We start from the raw sequence: 16,968 nt of genomic DNA, 5'->3' as shown, positions 1-16,968 counted from the left end.
ATGGCCAAGCGTGCCCGTATGCAAAGGGAGTATGAGGAATACATATGGCGCGAGAAGAAGAGGAATGAGAAGCTCCAGGCCGAACGTGACCGTCTATGGAGGGAAAAATTCCAGAGGAACCGACAACTTGCTCAAATAGCGAGGAAGAGGCCCAATAGGATGCACCTAGAGGAGGTGGCTAAGGAGGCTGAGCGCATAAAGGAGGAAAGAGCTCAAGTGGAAGCTTCAAAGACGGAGAAGCGCCACCATTTCTTTGACTCAGTGGTTCAGTTGGCTCGTGACATAAGGGAGAAGGAAGAACTGGCTGAACAATCTAAGAAGAAGGAGGCGAAGGGGGAGGGAGCCTTTGCCACACAGTGATGCTTGTTGTCGAACCTTTATGTTGTCGAACCTTGATGTTATGTGACCCTTGATCTTCTCGAACCTTCATGTTGTCGAACCTTATTGTAATTCGAACCTTGATGTTGTCGAACCCATGTCTTATCTGAACAATTATGTTGTCATTCCTGTTGTGTGCGATATTGTATTGAAAACTGTTGAAATAAGGTAGAAATTTTCATGGTTTAGCACAAGTCAATGTGTGGCGCCCTTGCCATGGGCGCCACACTTCACTGTGAGGAGCCGATGCCATGGGTGCCACACATGTCAATTTATATGTCGAAAACATCCAGGGGCTCCAGACGCTTAGTCCTTAGCCGTTTTTGCGAGCCTCTTTGTGTGGCGCCCGTGGCGTCGGTGCCACATAGTGAAGTGTGGCGCCCTTGGCATCGGCGCCACATAAAAAGGGTCGCCAAAACGGCTAAGTCCCTGGAGAATTGTCTTACAGTACGTTTTGTGCAAACATAACAGGATGTGTGGCGTCCTTGACACGGGCGCCACACTTTCAAAGCGTGGGTGAGCGTCGCCACACATCCTGCCATGTCAGCGTCGAGCACACCTCAGCGTCGAGGACGCCACGTCGGATGGGAGAGTGGCGCCGGCCGCACATGCGCCACACAGTAAGGTGCGGCGCCCATGAGAGGAGCGCCACACAAAAGGGTTAGATAAGTGAAATAGTTTGTCTGCAAGGTTATTTATGTGCTATAGTTTCAGAAAATGGTTATTTACGTGCCCCCACCGTGCCACCAAGCCGGGCCCACCTGACCAGTTGACCAGTACCATCACCACGGTGGCTAGGCTACCCGACGTCCGACCCGACGCCTCTCCCTCGGCAACAACGCAACCCACCGCACCCTCTCCCGCCCCTCCACGCCTCCCCCACTGATTCGCTCGCTCGCTCGCCGCGGCCGCGCGCGCGCGAGATCCAGCGGCGCACCCGGCGAGATCTCCCGCCCGCCCACCCCGCGGATCACTGGTACCGTGCCGCCCACCCGAGGAGTTCGCAGCCATGGAGGCGTCGTCCTGGGACGCCCTTCGGAAGCAGGTGAAACCCCACCTCCGCCCCCTTCCGGATCCCCTCCCCACTCCCCTGAACCTCTTGAGTCTTGCCGCTCTCTGGTCGCCGGAGATCTGGTCCTGTTCGCCGCCTGCGCGGTCCGGTGGATGCGGGCCGCGGTACTCGTGCTCACGATTCTCCCCCCTCGCCCGCTGAATTTCCTGATAGCGACCCATACGCAAACTAGACCGACTCTGCCGTCTTGTTGGTAGAATCCGTAGTATGTGCCAGGGGCGAAATGTTTTTTTCCTTTCATTTCTGAAACTCCAGCGTCCTCATTACCACTAGACTAGTTCCATACTGGCTAGGTTCTAGAAACTGTGCTGCAGGTGTTCCTCTGCACCTCCACAAGCCACATATCTTCTTACACAGGGGTTAACTCGGAGCAATGTGACACTGATCCAGTGCCAAAATCACTAGAATTCTGATCCTACCAAACGGCCTCGTTTTCACCTGCTCTTGCATACATTGGGTAATCATCCTTATGGGCAATCTGGTAGTATGGCCTCACACTTTTGGTGTTCACAATTCAGACTATGCCGCCGAATATGGCTGAAACCATCCATTTCTAGACTAGGAAGGTGCTACACCAACTTATTCTCTATAACGATGTCACTACCGAATACGGTTGCTGCGTTACGTTTTCATGAAGATATTTTGAGTAGTCTGGCTAAAGTGTTTTTTGGCTGTACTCGACCTAACCTTGTCTGCATACAATTTCCCCCTTTAGGCGAGGAGGTTGGAGGCTCAGTTAGATGACCAGATGATCGCATACCGCAAATTGGTTTCCATGAAATCAGATGGCTCAGAGAATGACATCGAGGCTGATATAGAGAGATCCTTGAAGCAGCTCCAGCAAGTAAATTCCCAAATGCAAACCTGGGTGTCATCGGGAGGCTCCGAAGTTCTTTCTCACACGTTGACTCGTCACATGGAGATTTTGCAAGACCTTACTCAGGTTCATATTTTGCCTCTTACACCAACCACACTAAGAAATTTCATTCTTCGTAACTGTACTTTCAATCTGTTAATTAATAATCTTCTTGAATCATAATTTCCTGTAGACAATTACTTTTTGAAGTTTAAACACCACATATAAGACAGATAGGATTCCCTTGTAATTCCAAAAGTTGCTAATCCAACGCAGGAATTCTATCGGCTTCGATCAAGCCTCCGAGTGAAGCAACAACATGCGTCCCTCCTTGACTTGAGAGACTTTGACAGAGCAAAGTTTGACGTCGAAGAGGCTGGAGAGTCGGAAGCTCTTCTTAGAGAACAAGCTGCAATTGGCAGGAATTCTGGACAGGTAGGGTTGTCCTGCTTTTTAGGAGTACTTGAATTGCTTTCTGGTATTTGCATTTTTTTCTAGTTCTGTTTGGATAAATCTATATGTGGCAACAAAGGAACAGCCTTCCTGTGTGGGTGGAGTTGCATTGAATGCCAACATGATTCCTCGAGCATTCCAAATAGAAGTAGATTCACTTAGCTCTCTTGGTAGGAGATAATTCAAATCGTGGCCTGGTGTATTTGCAAATATATTACATTAATTGAGAGAACTGTACCTGCTACGTAAAAAACGGAAACATGCTGATGTCCCTTTTCTTGCGCACCCACCATGACATATTCTGCACATTTTGTGTTCATACTTATTAATATGTATTTGGACCCCATTTAACTGGGATGAATTCGACAAAGGCTCATATATTAATTTTCAATTCATGATCAGTTTTGGCTTGATTATAGTATATACTACCTCTGTCCATAAATAGATGTCTTAGATTTATCTAAATCTGGATATATGTAGACATTATTTAGTGTCTAGATACATCCAGATTTAGACAAATATAGCACATCTATTTATGGATGGAAGGAGTACTAAAATAGTAATAATTGCATGTGTGTGTCAGTGTGTCTACATCAGTTTGAGCCAAATATCTTGAATTTCAACCCATATGTGAAATTGCTGTTTCGAAAATCTATCTTTCATTGAGAATTTCACTGAAGTTAACTAATATGAAAAAAACAAGGCTTCAAAGCTCCATGTGATGGGGTCTCTGGACTCTGGTAGTCATTGTTGAGGGGAAACATAGAGAGGCATTAATTCAGTTCTCAGGAGTTTTGGCTTAGTTCAGCATTAGTGCATTCATTCAGTTTCAGGAGTTGCCTAGTTTCGAACCCATCCTGAAATAAATGGAATGATGGACCGAAAGTGACATTGTTTGCATGCTTATTTTGGGAGCTGTGAAGAGAGAAGATAGTTTGTAGGTGCAGCTTTTAGCAAGATGATATGTTTTTTGTATGAGGAGATAATCTGATGCCAATATTGGACCGTATCTTGCAAATAGGAGCTGCTGGCTTAAAAGCTGATAGTCCCTTCTCGAATTCAGCTTCCTAGGCCGTCATTTTCGTAGGCCTGGAAATGAGAAATTAAGGGTTCCCTTGGCCAGTAAGCATAGGATGGACTAGCCTGTGAGAAGGATGTTCTGACCATTTCTACAGAACATGAAGTCTATTCGTGTCCACAGACTGTCCATAGCAATGCTTAACCTTTCCACAAATGACCCTTGTAAACATAGCAGCATTTACAAGAGTGGAGAAGACAGTCCCTATAATGAGAACTCGAGAACCAAACCACCGTAGTGCCTATTGCATTAGTACTCATCATTAGAAGTTGAGTTAATAGCATAAAACCACCACTTTACAGTTGAAATTTACTGAACACCACTTTACGTTCATGGAACAAAAAACCGCCACATTTTGCCCAGTTTTTAGCAAAATACACTAAACGTGAATTGAACGTGAATTGACAGGAAATCTGACAAGTAGGGCCCACTAGTCAGGGCTGATGTGGCAACATGACACAGTAACTTGCTGACGTGGACTGGTCCCAGGTGTCAGCTCAATTTAAAAAATCTAAAATTCTAGAAAAAAATAAAACAAAAGTGGGTAGTCATCCCCTTCCCCAACCCGCCCCGATTCACACACCGCACAGCTCCTCCTGCAGCGCGCCGCTGCACAGCTCCTCCAGCCAGGCCACCGCAGCTCGCCACAGGCGCGGATCCCGCCGCCACGCCTCTTCCTTCAGCTACCCTCGTGGTCACTGCCATCTAGGGGGCTGCCGCCTGGCCCTACTCCCTGTTCCTGCCGTCGTGCTATGACCGAGCCCTGGCCACGCCTCCTCTCCAGTGATGAGGTCTAAGACCCAATTTGTGGCCCAATCTTGCGAAATCGACCCGAAATCAAAAGGGGAAAAGTGGGGAAACGAAGAACGAGATGAACACGATGAACACACACGCACACAAACCCGATACAATCGACTTACACTCCCATGGCTCGACAAACCACGCCGGTAGAATCACACTAGGAGAGACCACGAGGTTGAATCCCGGTGTGAGAGATCGGTGTTGTAGACGAACACTTGTGCGGGAGAGAGAGTGGTTAAACTAGAATCTCACACACAACTATTAATCTCAACAAGAGTAGCCTTGATGAAACACAGGAGATAATCCCAAAGATGAGCTAAGCTCTAAGAATTATCCAAGTCTATGTCTAACCCTAGCAAATGGGGGATACGGGAGCACATATAGCTCGAATTTGGTCAAGGGTAGTTTGGGTAAAAGCTAATTAAATTACAACCGTCGGATGGCGAAACAAACGTCTCGGATTTGGGCCAATTCGCGCGCGGCGGTACCTCGAGCGGAGGCTCCGGCCATGGTACCGAAAAACACATCAATTTGAGGCAAAGTATACCGGGGCTCGGGCGCGCGAGCGGTACCCCGGCCGGTACCTTGGCCGGAGGTACCGGCCTCCTCATCATTCCCGCGGGGCGGCCCGGAGGCTCGCTCGGCGCCCGCCGAGTAGTACCGGCCGGAGAGGGCCTGCACTACCGGTCCTCCCTCCACGCGCGCAGCCTAAGGGTGGAGGCTCCGGCCTCCTTCTCCCTCGGAGGCTCCACCCTCCTCTTCTCTTTTTCTTGTTCCTTTTTCTTCCTTTCTTCTTCTTCCTTCCTTCTTTCTTCTTCTTCTAGTCCATTGGCTTTGGCTTCTTCTTCCTTGATGAATGGTGCCTCCTCTTCCTCGTATCCTTGATGATCCTTGTACCTAATAACACATAGAGTGTCGGCATGAGGTAGCATTCCGTCCAACGGTGTGTCAAGGTCAAGAGTAGCGAGGATAGAGTTCACCTTATCGTGTAGCGCTTTAACTCGGGCTCGTGTCATCGGTCCACTTGGGGGACTTGTTGGTCTTGGTGTGGAGGTGACCGAAGGCCACCCCGCATCATCTCCCCCCCCTTGGGAAAGAGTCGTCCTCGACTCTTGTTCTTCCTCATCTTCATGATATGGCGACAAGTCCGCAACGTTGAAGGTGTTGCTCACCAAGTACTTGGAGGTGGGGATGTCGATGACGTAAGCGTTGTTATTGATTCGCTTGAGGACCTTGAAGGGACCATCTCCTCTTGGCTTGAGCTTGGAGTTGCGCTCACGAGGGAACCTTTCCTTCCGGAGGTGGATCCAAACGAGGTCGCCTTCTTGAAATATCCTTTCCTTCTTCTTGGCGTTGAGGCGGGTAGCTTGACGAAGCACATGTTCTTGAATGGTAGCTCTTGTTTCTTCATGAAGTTTCTTCACGTCGGCGGCGCGCTTGGCGAAGTCCATGTTCGTCCGCTCATGAAGGGGAAGTGGTAGTATGTCGAGTGCCGTGAGCGGCTCAAACCCGTAGACGACCATGAAAGGACTCCTTGATGTAGTCGAGTGCTTGGCGCGGTTGTAGGCGAACTCCGCGTGTGGAATGCATTCCTCCCATGACTTCAAGTTTTTCTTCACGAGGATGCGTAGGAGGGTGGAGAGGCTTCGATTGACCACTTCCGTTTGGCCGTCCGTTTGCGGGTGCGATGATGATGAGAATAAGAGCTTCACTCCAAACTTTGCCATGAGCGTCTTCCAAAGATAACTCATGAACTTGACGTCTCGATCCGACACAATGCTTTGTGGTACTCCATGTAGGCGAACGATTTCCCTGAAAAACAATGAAGCAATGTGTGAAGCATCGTCGCTCTTATGGCAAGGTATGAAATGAGCCATCTTAGAGAATCTATCCACTACCACGAATATAGAATCATGACCATGCTTAGTGCGAGGCAATCCTAGAACAAAATCCATGCTAATATCGGTCCATGGTGCATATGGAATAGGCAAAGGGGTATAAAGACCATAGGGGTTGGAGGTAGACTTAGCTTGTAAGCATGTGGTGCACCGGCGGCAAAGGCGTTCGACGTCGCGGTACATTCTTGGCCAATAGTAGTGGGTTGAGAGCATGGCATATGTCTTCTCTCGACCAAAGTGACCCATAAGACCTCCTCCATGAGACTCTTGCAAAAGCAATTTTCGAAGCGAAGACTCGGGAATGCAAATCTTGTTAGCTTTAAACAAATAGCCATCATGCAAATAGAAATCATCCACTCCTCGCTCAATGGAGCACTTCTCAAAAATGGGAGCAAAGAAAGAATCGGAAGGATAGAGTTCTTTGATCTCTTCAAGTCCCAAAACATGAAAATCCAAACGAGTTAGCAAAAGGGTGTTTTTGCGGGAAAGAGCATCCGCCACAACATTGTCCTTGCCCTTCTTGTATTTGATCACATATGGGAAGGACTCAATGAACTCGACCCATTTTGCATGTCGTTTGTTCAAGTTGTGTTGGCTTTTCAAATATTTCAAGGACTCATGGTCGGAATGAATGATAAACTCTTTTGGCCAAAGATAGTGTTGCCAAACTTCAAGAACACGAACCAAAACGTAGAGCTCCTTGTCATATATAGGATAGTTGAGGCGTGCGCCATCTAACTTCTCACTATAGTATGCCACGGGTTTGCCCTCTTGCATAAGAACACCGCCAATACCAAGCCCACTTGCATCACACTCAATCTCAAAAGTTTTTGCAAAATTTGGAAGAACAAGAAGGGGAGCTTCGGTAAGGCGTTTCTTCAACTCATCAAAAGCATTTTGTTGGGCCTTGCCCCAAACAAACGGAACATTCTTCTTGGTAAGCTCATTCAAAGGGCAAGCAATGGTGCTAAAATCTTTCACAAAGCGGCGGTAAAACCCGGCAAGTCCATGGAAGCTTCGAACTTGACCAACATTTGTAGGGGTAGGCCAATTGTGGATGGCCTCCACCTTGGAAGAATCAACTTCAATCCCATTAGCGGAAACCACGAAACCAAGAAAAACCAATTTGTTTTGAGCAAAGGTGCATTTGGGGAGGTTAGCATAAAGCTTTTCATTGCGCAAGATGCACAAGACCTCTCTCACATGTTGCACATGGTCCTCGAGGTTTTTGCTATAAATAAGAATATCATCGAAGTAGACAACCACGCTCTTGCCAATGAGAGGACGCAAGATGTGATTCATGAGGTGCATGAAAGTAGAAGGAGCATTGGAAAGACCGAAAGGCATAACGAGCCATTCATAGAGACCGAGTTTGGTCTTGAATGCCGTTTTCCATTCATCACCAATAGCCATGCGGATTTGATGGTAACCACTACGCAAATCGACTTTAGAGAAAATCGTGGCACCACTAAGTTCATCAAGCATGTCATCTAAACGCGGAATGGGATGGCGGTAACGGACGGTAATGGCATTGATGGGGCGACAATCCATACACATCCGTTGCGTCTCATCCGGTTTAGGCACAAGAATCACGGGAACCGCACAAGGGCTAAGGCTTTCTCGGACGTACCCTTTGGCGAGGAGATCTTGAATTTGGCGGTTGATCTCCTTGGTCTCTTCGGGGTTGGTGCGGTAGGCGGCACGGTTTGGAAGCGGAGCGCCGGGTATGAGGTCGATGCGGTGTTCTATGCCTCGGAGTGGTGGTAGTCCATGAGGAAGCTCGTCGGGGAAGACGTCTTGAAATTCCTGCAAAAGAGACAACAAAGACGGAGGAATGTTGGTTAAGTCGTTAGCCGCCGACGAGGGTCCCTTGCATATGAGCACGTAGTGCAATATGGTGGATGGGTTCTCTTGGAGCTCTCTCCACTCACTCTTGGTGGCTAGAAGGACACTCTTGGACTCACTCATATATGGCTTGTGGCGCTCACTATCTTTGTGGTGGGTCGCTCCCTCTCCTCTCATCTCACTATGGTGGGTGCGGAGTTGTGCCCTCGCTAAAGCCTTCGCATTATCCGCGATGATTTGGCTAGGAGTCATCGGGCGCAACTCGAACTTCTTGTCGTTGACCTTGAAGGTGTATGTGTTGGAGAGTCCATCATGTATAGCCTTCTTGTCATATTGCCAAGGGCGGCCAAGCAACATGTGGCACACCGTCATGGGTACCACGTCACACTCGATAGTGTCCTCATAAGGTCCAATCTTGAAAGTGACGGTGACGGTATGTTGTATCTTGACGTTGCCCTTGTCACTCAACCATTGGATATGGTAAGGGTGAGGATGCTTGCGGAGAGTGAGGTTGAGCTTCTCACACAACTCGGTGCTCGCAAGGTTATGGCAACTTCCACCATCTATGATGACCTTGATCGACTTGCCACCAATTCCGGCACGGGTTTGGAAGATGTTGCACCGTTGTTCTTCCGTAGCATGAGGTTGTGTGGTTAGCACCCTTGTGACCACAAGTGAGGGACTTGGGTCATGCTCGCATAAGAGAGGATCTTCTCCACTTTCTTGCTCATAAGCTTCTTCACTTTCCACGGCGGCTTGCACAAGGGCTTCATATTCATCCTCATCAAGAGTCTCGATGTCACCATTCTCCATAGTGATCATGACCTTGGTGTTCTTGCACTCAAACGATTTGTGACCTTGGGTGCCACACTTGAAGCAAGTGACACTAGAGGGTCCCGTGGATGCCTTAGAGGAGGCGGTGGAGGAGACCGTTTGCTTCATGCGACTTTGAATAGTCGGTTTCTTGGAAGGTGTAGAGGATGCGTCGGCTTTGGCACTTGTAGCATAAGGAGTTGATGTAGTAGGAGGAGTCGATGTAGCGAGCTTGGAGGAGAAATAGGACTTGGCCTTGGAGTACCTGATGTCCTCAATCACTTGGCGCTCGGCCTTCGATGCTTGGTGGACTAACTCAACCATGTTGGAGTAGGGTTGGAACTCGACAATCCGCTTGATGTGATAAGTAAGGCCATTGAAGAAACGAGCAATTATTTGTTCCTCGGACTCTTGGATGTTGGCTCGCATCATAGTGAGCTCCATCTCCTTGTAGAACTCCTCAACGGTCTTGGTGCCTTGCTTCAACTTTTGGAGCTTGTTGAAGAGGTCGGTCATGTAGTGCATTGGGACAAAGCGAGCATGCATCTCCTTCTTCATATCTTCCCAAGTGTCAATTGGAGGTTCACCCTTCTCTTCTCGAAGAGTGAGGACTTGCTCCCACCAAGTGTTGGCGTAGTCCTCGAACTCAAGAGACGCCATAGCCACTTTCTTGGCACCGGAGTAGTTGTGGATGCGGAATATCTTGTCAACCTTGAGTGCCCATGAGAGGTAGGCCTCGGCATCTTCTTCACCCTTGAACTTTGGCATGGTGAATTTGAGCCTTCCAAACATGTTTTCTTCATCCTCCAAGTTTCTTCGGCGAGGACGGATGCCTTCATCTCTTGCGGCTTGAGGTGGGAAAGGAGGTCTTCCCCGGCCAACCATAGCATTGGGTTGGCGTTGAAAGTGGACGCTATCTTCACTTGGTTCACGGTGAGGGCGTTGTTGAAGATCTTGTCGAGGTTGTTGACGAGGCTCATAGTTGGCTCTTTCATCTTGGTCATGTTGTGGGTCGCCTCTTCCACGTTGGTCATGGCGAGGATGGCGTCGTAGATCTCGCCGAGGTTGGACTTGAGGACCTTGGTCTTGGGGTTGGTCGTCACGCCCATGGTGGGCATGGCGATCCGCTTGGTGACGATCTTGTTGTAGGACTTGGTCTTGAGGAGGACGCTCATGTGGACGAGCATGGCGATGGATTTCTCCGTGCCTAGAGTTGGAGCGAGAGTCTTCATGACGAGCATGTGGGCGATGAGGTCGATGATGGTCTTCATGCCTTGAGGAAGAGCTTGAGGATGAAAGGGCACCATGAGAGTAGTAATCTTGCGGCGAGCTTGATGATGATGAAGTAGAGCGGTGTCGGCGATGACGACCCAAGTTGGTGATGGCGCACTCGAGGCTATCCATGCGCCGCTCCATGTTCGCATCATTGGCTGCCACTTGGCCATGCAAGTTGTCCGTAGCTTCTCGGAGAAGAGAAATATCTTGGTTCACTTGGGAGAAGTTGTGGGCCACTTCTTCATATTGCTCGTCGATACGTGTCTCGAACAAGGTGAGTTGCTCCTTGAACTCTTGGCGTTGAGTCCAAAGATTGTGGTGGGTGGCCAACCTCTCGGTGTTGCGTAAGACTTCATCGTCCCGAGCTTCGTCTCCGTGCCTATCCATAAGAGCAAGACAAGAACTATGTTGTGTATGTTAGTGGAAGGAGACTACCTCACAATCTTACCGTTGTGTGATAGTATCGAGGTGATCAATCAAACCGAGAGCGAAACCAATTGTATCGGGCACACACGCAAAGACACACGCAAAAGCTAGCAAATATGGTGTTAGGTGAGTATGGTGGAAAGCCAAGAGACGAAATCCGAAATCAAGTTTGTTGTTAAGAGTGGGTAAAATCCAAATATCGAATGTCAAAGTGATGATCACTAAAACACGGAAAAAGATGTGGAACACACACACGAGATGAAAGGGGTTAGTGCGACCAAGGAATGAGCGGAAAGATGTAAGAAGCCCTTAACAAGGGTGCTCGGTGTCACACTAACACAAGGAGAGACAAAGCTTTGGTTGCAACGGAGAGACAACAAGATTTACACGCGGCCTCTCTTCTCTTTTCTCTCTTTTGCTTAAAAGCTTTTCCTCCTTTGTATTTGGTGGCACTTGACACTCTTTTGTATTTTGTGGCACTTGCACCCTTGCGCTCTTTTTGCGTTTTGGCGGCTTTTGTCTCGCACTATGTTAGCTTAGCTTCGCCTTTGCTACTTTGCTACACGAGTTTTGCTTAAAAGCTTGACTCCACACTACACACACACCTCACAACGGGGCCACGTGCAATGTCTCGCAACACTAGTCAAAGCAATGCTCGGGAGGTTAGATCGCAAAAGGAAAAAGGATTTGCAAGTTATACCTAGATGGGGCGTAGGCGGTGATGAACACTCAACTTGCAATATGGTGGTTGGATCAAGAGTACGTTTGCAAGCTCGGGGTGCCGAGAGTGTCGTCGCTTGCTTCGGAGCTGCGGGTTAGTGTTACACACAAGGCACTCAAACCGGACAAGCAAACACAAGGTAGGCGAGAAAAAGTTGGGTCAAACTAGCTTGGCGGTGATGGTAGTGGTATGCCGGTGGTCTTGCGGTGGTGGTGGTGGTGGTGGCGGTGCCGCGGCGGTGTTTACCGTTGATTTGGGGGGACGGCGGTGTTGGCCGGTGGTGGAGAGGGGTGGTGGTGTTGGCCGGTGGTGGAGAGGGGTGGTGGTGTTGGCCGGTGGTGGAGAGGGGGTGGTGGTGTTGGTCGGCGGTGGTGGGGGAGGGGAGGCAGCGGTAGTGGTGGCCGGAGGTACCGGTGGTGGTCAGGTGGAGGCGTGGGTGGAGGCTCCGGCGATGGTGCTATTGGGGCCGGCCTGGAGGGCCTCCGGTAGTACCGCTGCAGCCTTGGCCGGAGGTACCGGCCAGGTTTTGCTGGAGGTACCGGCCAGGGGTTCTTCCCCACGCGAGTTTGCCTGTTCTTCCCTTTTCTCTCTCCTGTTCTTGAGGAACTCAAACCAAATCAACCCAAATGAAGAGAAACGATGAAATTTGTGGATAGAAAGTGGGGGAAATAGTAGATCAACACTAATAACACCGAATCAATGGACCAAAACCACTCAAAACTCAACAAAATCGCAGATCGGTCAAAAGGCAAATTAGGGCTATTTTTGGGGATTTTTTGGGAAATTTTTTAGAGACGAAATTGGGTGGGTGGGGGGTCAAATTCGCGGTAACCTTGAGCTGCTGATACCATATGATGAGGTCTAAGACCCAATTTGTGGCCCAATCTTGCGAAATCGACCCGAAATCAAAAGGGGAAAAGTGGGGAAACGAAGAACGAGATGAACACGATGAACACACACGCACACAAACCCGATACAATCGACTTACACTCCCATGGCTCGACAAACCACGCCGGTAGAATCACACTAGGAGAGACCACGAGGTTGAATCCCGGTGTGAGAGATCGGTGTTGTAGACGAACACTTGTGCGGAGAGAGAGTGGTTAAACTAGAATCTCACACACAACTATTAATCTCAACAAGAGTAGCCTTGATGAAACACAGGAGATAATCCCAAAGATGAGCTAAGCTCTAAGAATTATCCAAGTCTATGTCTAACCCTAGCAAATGGGGGATACGGGAGCACATATAGCTCAGAATTTGGTCAAGGGTAGTTTGGGTAAAAGCTAATTAAATTACAACCGTCGGATGGCGAAACAGCGTCTCAGATTTGGGCCAATTCGCGCGCGGGCGGTACCTCGGGCGGAGGCTCCGGCCATGGTACCGGAAAACACATCAATTTGAGGCAAAGTATACCGGGGGCCTGGGCGCGCGAGCGGTACCCCGGCCGGTACCTTGGCCGGAGGTACCGGCCTCCTCATCATTCCCGCGGGGCAGCCTGGGAGGCTCCGCTCGGCGCCCGCCGGTAGTACCGGCCAGGAGGGGCCGGTACTACCGGTCCTCCCTCCACGCGCGCAGCCAAGGGTGGAGGCTCCGGCCTCCTTCTCCCTGGAGGCTCCACCCTCCTCTTCTCTTTTTCTTGTTCCTTTTTCTTCCTTTCTTCTTCTTCCTTCCTTCTTTCTTCTTCTTCTAGTCCATTGGCTTTGGCTTCTTCTTCCTTGATGAATGGTGCCTCCTCTTCCTCGTATCCTTGATGATCCTTGTACCTAATAACACATAGAGTGTCGGCATGAGGTAGCATTCCGTCCAACGGTGTGTCAAGGTCAAGAGTAGCGAGGATAGAGTTCACCTTATCGTGTAGCGCTTTAACTCGGGCTCGTGTCATCGGTCCACTTGGGGGACTTGTTGGTCTTGGTGTGGAGGTGACCGAAGGCCACCCCGCATCATCCAGCCTCGCGGGGAACCGGACCACTGTGGCGGAGGCCACGCGGGGATGCGCCGCGCTCGGAAAAGACCTCGGGGTCGAGGGGGGCACCTCCTGCGCGTCGCCCGTGATCTCAAGAAGCTCGGTGGCTCGGCAATGGTGGTCACATCCTGCGACTCCCTCTCGCCGTGTCGCCAGAATAGTGCCCCTCCCTGCGACTCCCTCTCCTCCGGCGGTCCACACTCCCTTTCACCCTCAGCCTCGACGTCGTGACGACTAGCGAGGCGGTGACTGGGATGGCCGCGAGCATGTTCTCTGCTGCGCCTCCGGTTCCGCCGGCCAAACAGAGCCTCGATTCCGGTGTATACCCACGCAGAAGGGGGCGGTGGCCTGGCCGGCGGATGTCAGGCTGGGGAAGGAGACCCACCACTCCCATTTTATGTTTATTTTTTATTTTTTTAATGTAGCCTAAAAGTGGAACCTATGTCCACATCAGCAAATTGACTAACAGTGATGCCACCTCAGCCCTGGCAATGGGCCCCACCAGTCAGATCCAGTGTCAATTCGTTGTCAATTCGCGTTCAGTGCATTCTGTAGAAAACTGGGGGAAATGTGGTGGTTTTTTGTCCCACAAACATAAAGTGGTGGTGTTTGGTACATTTCAAAATCAAAGTGGTGGTTTTATGCTATTAACTCTCAGAAGTTGCATGTCCAAGCAAACAACGCACCTTAGAAAGTAGAAACCGAGTGAAAACATGCCTGCTTTTTCACTGAGGCTACAAAAGCGGCCTGTCATTACAAATACCCAAAAGTGCCCTAAACATGCTTGGTTGCCTTTGTTGAGTCCTATACTATCATGGGAACTACGGCTGCACAATGAAGGGCGGTTGAAGTCGTTCCTTTGAATTCGGCAGATTGAATTCAACATACTTGACTGACATCACACAGTTAGGGCCACTTTTCAGCTTCCTGGCTGGCTTTGAGGCCATGCACCGCCAAAGCCCAAAAGAAGTGACCGGCATCAGCCCAGCTTATTTCCACTGTGACTGCGTAATGCAATTCTAGAAGCCGTCCTTGGAGGTGTTTCTGGAGCTTCTGCAACTTAATTGAACCGGTATTCAAGATTGCCACTATTTTTCATCGTGATTATGGTCAGAATGCCACCACAGCCCTGAAACGTTTTCCTCTCCCTCGTGCGGCCTACCCACACACGATTTCCTCTCCCTTCTGTTCCTCTCTCCCGAGACATGACAGAGCGTGGCTGCTTCTAGGGTTTGACGCTCCGCCGCTGCCCAACGACCACCTGCTCGCCCGAATGGAACCGCGATGACTTTGAGCCGCCATTCCCATCGAGAGCACCCACTGCCACTGCAGCTCCGCAGCCGCCATAGCTCCCACCAAGCTCACCGACTGGGACCTTGACATGCACCACCTCTTCCACCCGGCAGCGCCTCCTCCGGCCACTCCTCTTCCAGCCATTCCTCACTGCCGGTGCCCAGCAGCTCCTCCTCCCGGCGGCCAACACTGTCTCTGGCCGGCGCTCAGCACCTCGTCCCTCCCAGTGCCTAGCTGCTCCTTTGGCCAGCGCCCAGCACAGCTGTCGCCTTAACCCGCCGCCACCCAAGCAGCCGGTGTTAACTGAAACTTGCTAGGATCTGCAGTAGCGGTTGCACATCTATAAGATGCTACTCCCTCTCTTCCTTTTTCTCGGCGGCAGGCAGCCTCTTCTACTTTGCACCTGCTGGCACGCGAGACCACACCTTTGATCTGCAACAGGGAGCGTGAGGTTTCCGCTTCAATATTCCATATGCATCTTGCGTTGTGAACATCGGTCACTTCGGTTTAAGACCGAGACCTAACTGAGCTTTCTGGGGACCGAATTCTCAGTTAGCTGTTTGTCAAAATACTGATCGGTCATTAGTTTCAGATGACTGAATTTCTTAATAACCTGAAAAACTAAACCAAATTAATCGGTCTAACTGAATACCCACCCCTATAATTTAGCTATCATGCAAAATTATAGAACAAGGGCAATACAAACTTTTCATGGCTCAACACATATCATAAGCCCAAATTCCGTAAGCCGAAAAGAATAGAAATGCCAGTTTCTGTGAGCTTCTCCCCACTGGAGTTTGTACACACCGCACTCCATAAGCCAGCTTCTGAATAAGCATAGGCTCAAAAGAAGTGGCCCTTAGTATAAAAAATGTTGGTTTTTTGCAAAACTTGATGTACGTACGTAGAATGTCGATACGTAAGCACGGAAATTTTTGTTAGATTTTTTTTGATATTATAAAGTGTTTTTCCGGTGGCAGGAGCATATGCTCCCATGTGCCGAATTGAGTTTCTGTTTGCTTATCAACCATATAAATCGCATGGTGCATTGTTACATGTGTTCTTCATGTTGAAGGGGCTGCTGACTGGAGAATAGTTTTGGTCAATCGTTAGGCGCATCTGATTCCACTGCCAACTTAGCTAGGATAGCCTCATCATGCTACCCATAGCTTCCTCAAATTAAAATCAGACAAATAGTTTAGAAATTATGCATTTTTCTAAATTATTAGAAAAGTGTACTGTCAGTCATGCACTTTTCTACACGTGAATTATGTACTGCTATCCTGTGGGTTATACTCACAAGGCATGACTGGGGATGGTCTTGTGTTATCTTAATAATAATAAATCATAAGAATGCCAATAACCTTTTTATACCAGAATTAGGTAACAGCTGACTTTTACCCGGAATAATAGCTTTTCTGAAACCTTACTTTTTGCATGATTAGGTGGACACTGTGATATCACAAGCTCAAGCAACACTGGGTGCTCTCATGTCTCAACGGTCAACGTTCGGTGGCATTACTACCAAAATAAGCAACGTCAGCAGCCGGATCCCCACGGTACGTATCGTGAGCGAACCTACTCGTTCCATGTCCTCGAATGATGCGAGCCTCACAATGTTTCCCACTGAACCTGTCAGATTAATCACGTCTTGGCGTCAATCAGGCGAAAGAAGTCGATGGACACCATCATCCTCTCGCTGGTCGCGTCGGTCTGTGCGTTCCTCATGTTCATCTACTGGCTGTCGAAGTAGGTTGTTTCGCCAGAGCAGAAAGGCATCATATAGTGTTGTAAGTTTGGATCACACTGCCCCGTACAGATAATGATGATTGGTGCTTGTACAATATCTCGATTCAATGCTATTAAGTTTTTGAAGTCGTGCTCCAGCTGCGTGTCCCCGTTTCTCCAGCTATACTTGATGTACTTGTACATAAATAAAAATATGCGTGACCTCTTGGACGTGGCGTTGCTGGCGATGGCTGTCGAACTATATCCGTACCGTCCGGATTTGGGTGTGTTGAATATGGATGGACCCTGAACCATTCGTTCTTGTGGCCTGGACTGCTAGTTGGCTGGAGAGTTAATAGCTTCTC

The 16,968-nt window shown here is 49.3% G+C and overlaps 1 protein-coding gene across 1 annotated transcript; it reads left to right on the top strand.

The window, feature by feature from the left end:
• The first annotated feature begins 1,372 nt into the window (after positions 1-1,372).
• Positions 1,373-16,750, top strand: LOC124653606 (Golgi SNAP receptor complex member 1-1-like). Its single transcript, XM_047192671.1, has 5 exons — positions 1,373-1,423; positions 2,166-2,393; positions 2,583-2,741; positions 16,321-16,434; positions 16,515-16,750. Exons 1-5 carry the CDS (start codon positions 1,388-1,390, stop codon positions 16,626-16,628), a joined length of 651 nt encoding a protein of 216 aa, XP_047048627.1. The 5' UTR covers positions 1,373-1,387; the 3' UTR covers positions 16,629-16,750.
• Positions 16,751-16,968: the final 218 nt, after the last annotated feature.

This window comes from Lolium rigidum, chromosome 5 (genome assembly GCF_022539505.1).
Source record: "Lolium rigidum isolate FL_2022 chromosome 5, APGP_CSIRO_Lrig_0.1, whole genome shotgun sequence".
Lineage (NCBI taxonomy): Eukaryota > Viridiplantae > Streptophyta > Magnoliopsida > Poales > Poaceae > Lolium > Lolium rigidum.
Note: the sequence above shows the minus strand (reverse complement) of the source record. Positions and strands in the feature narration are given on the sequence as shown.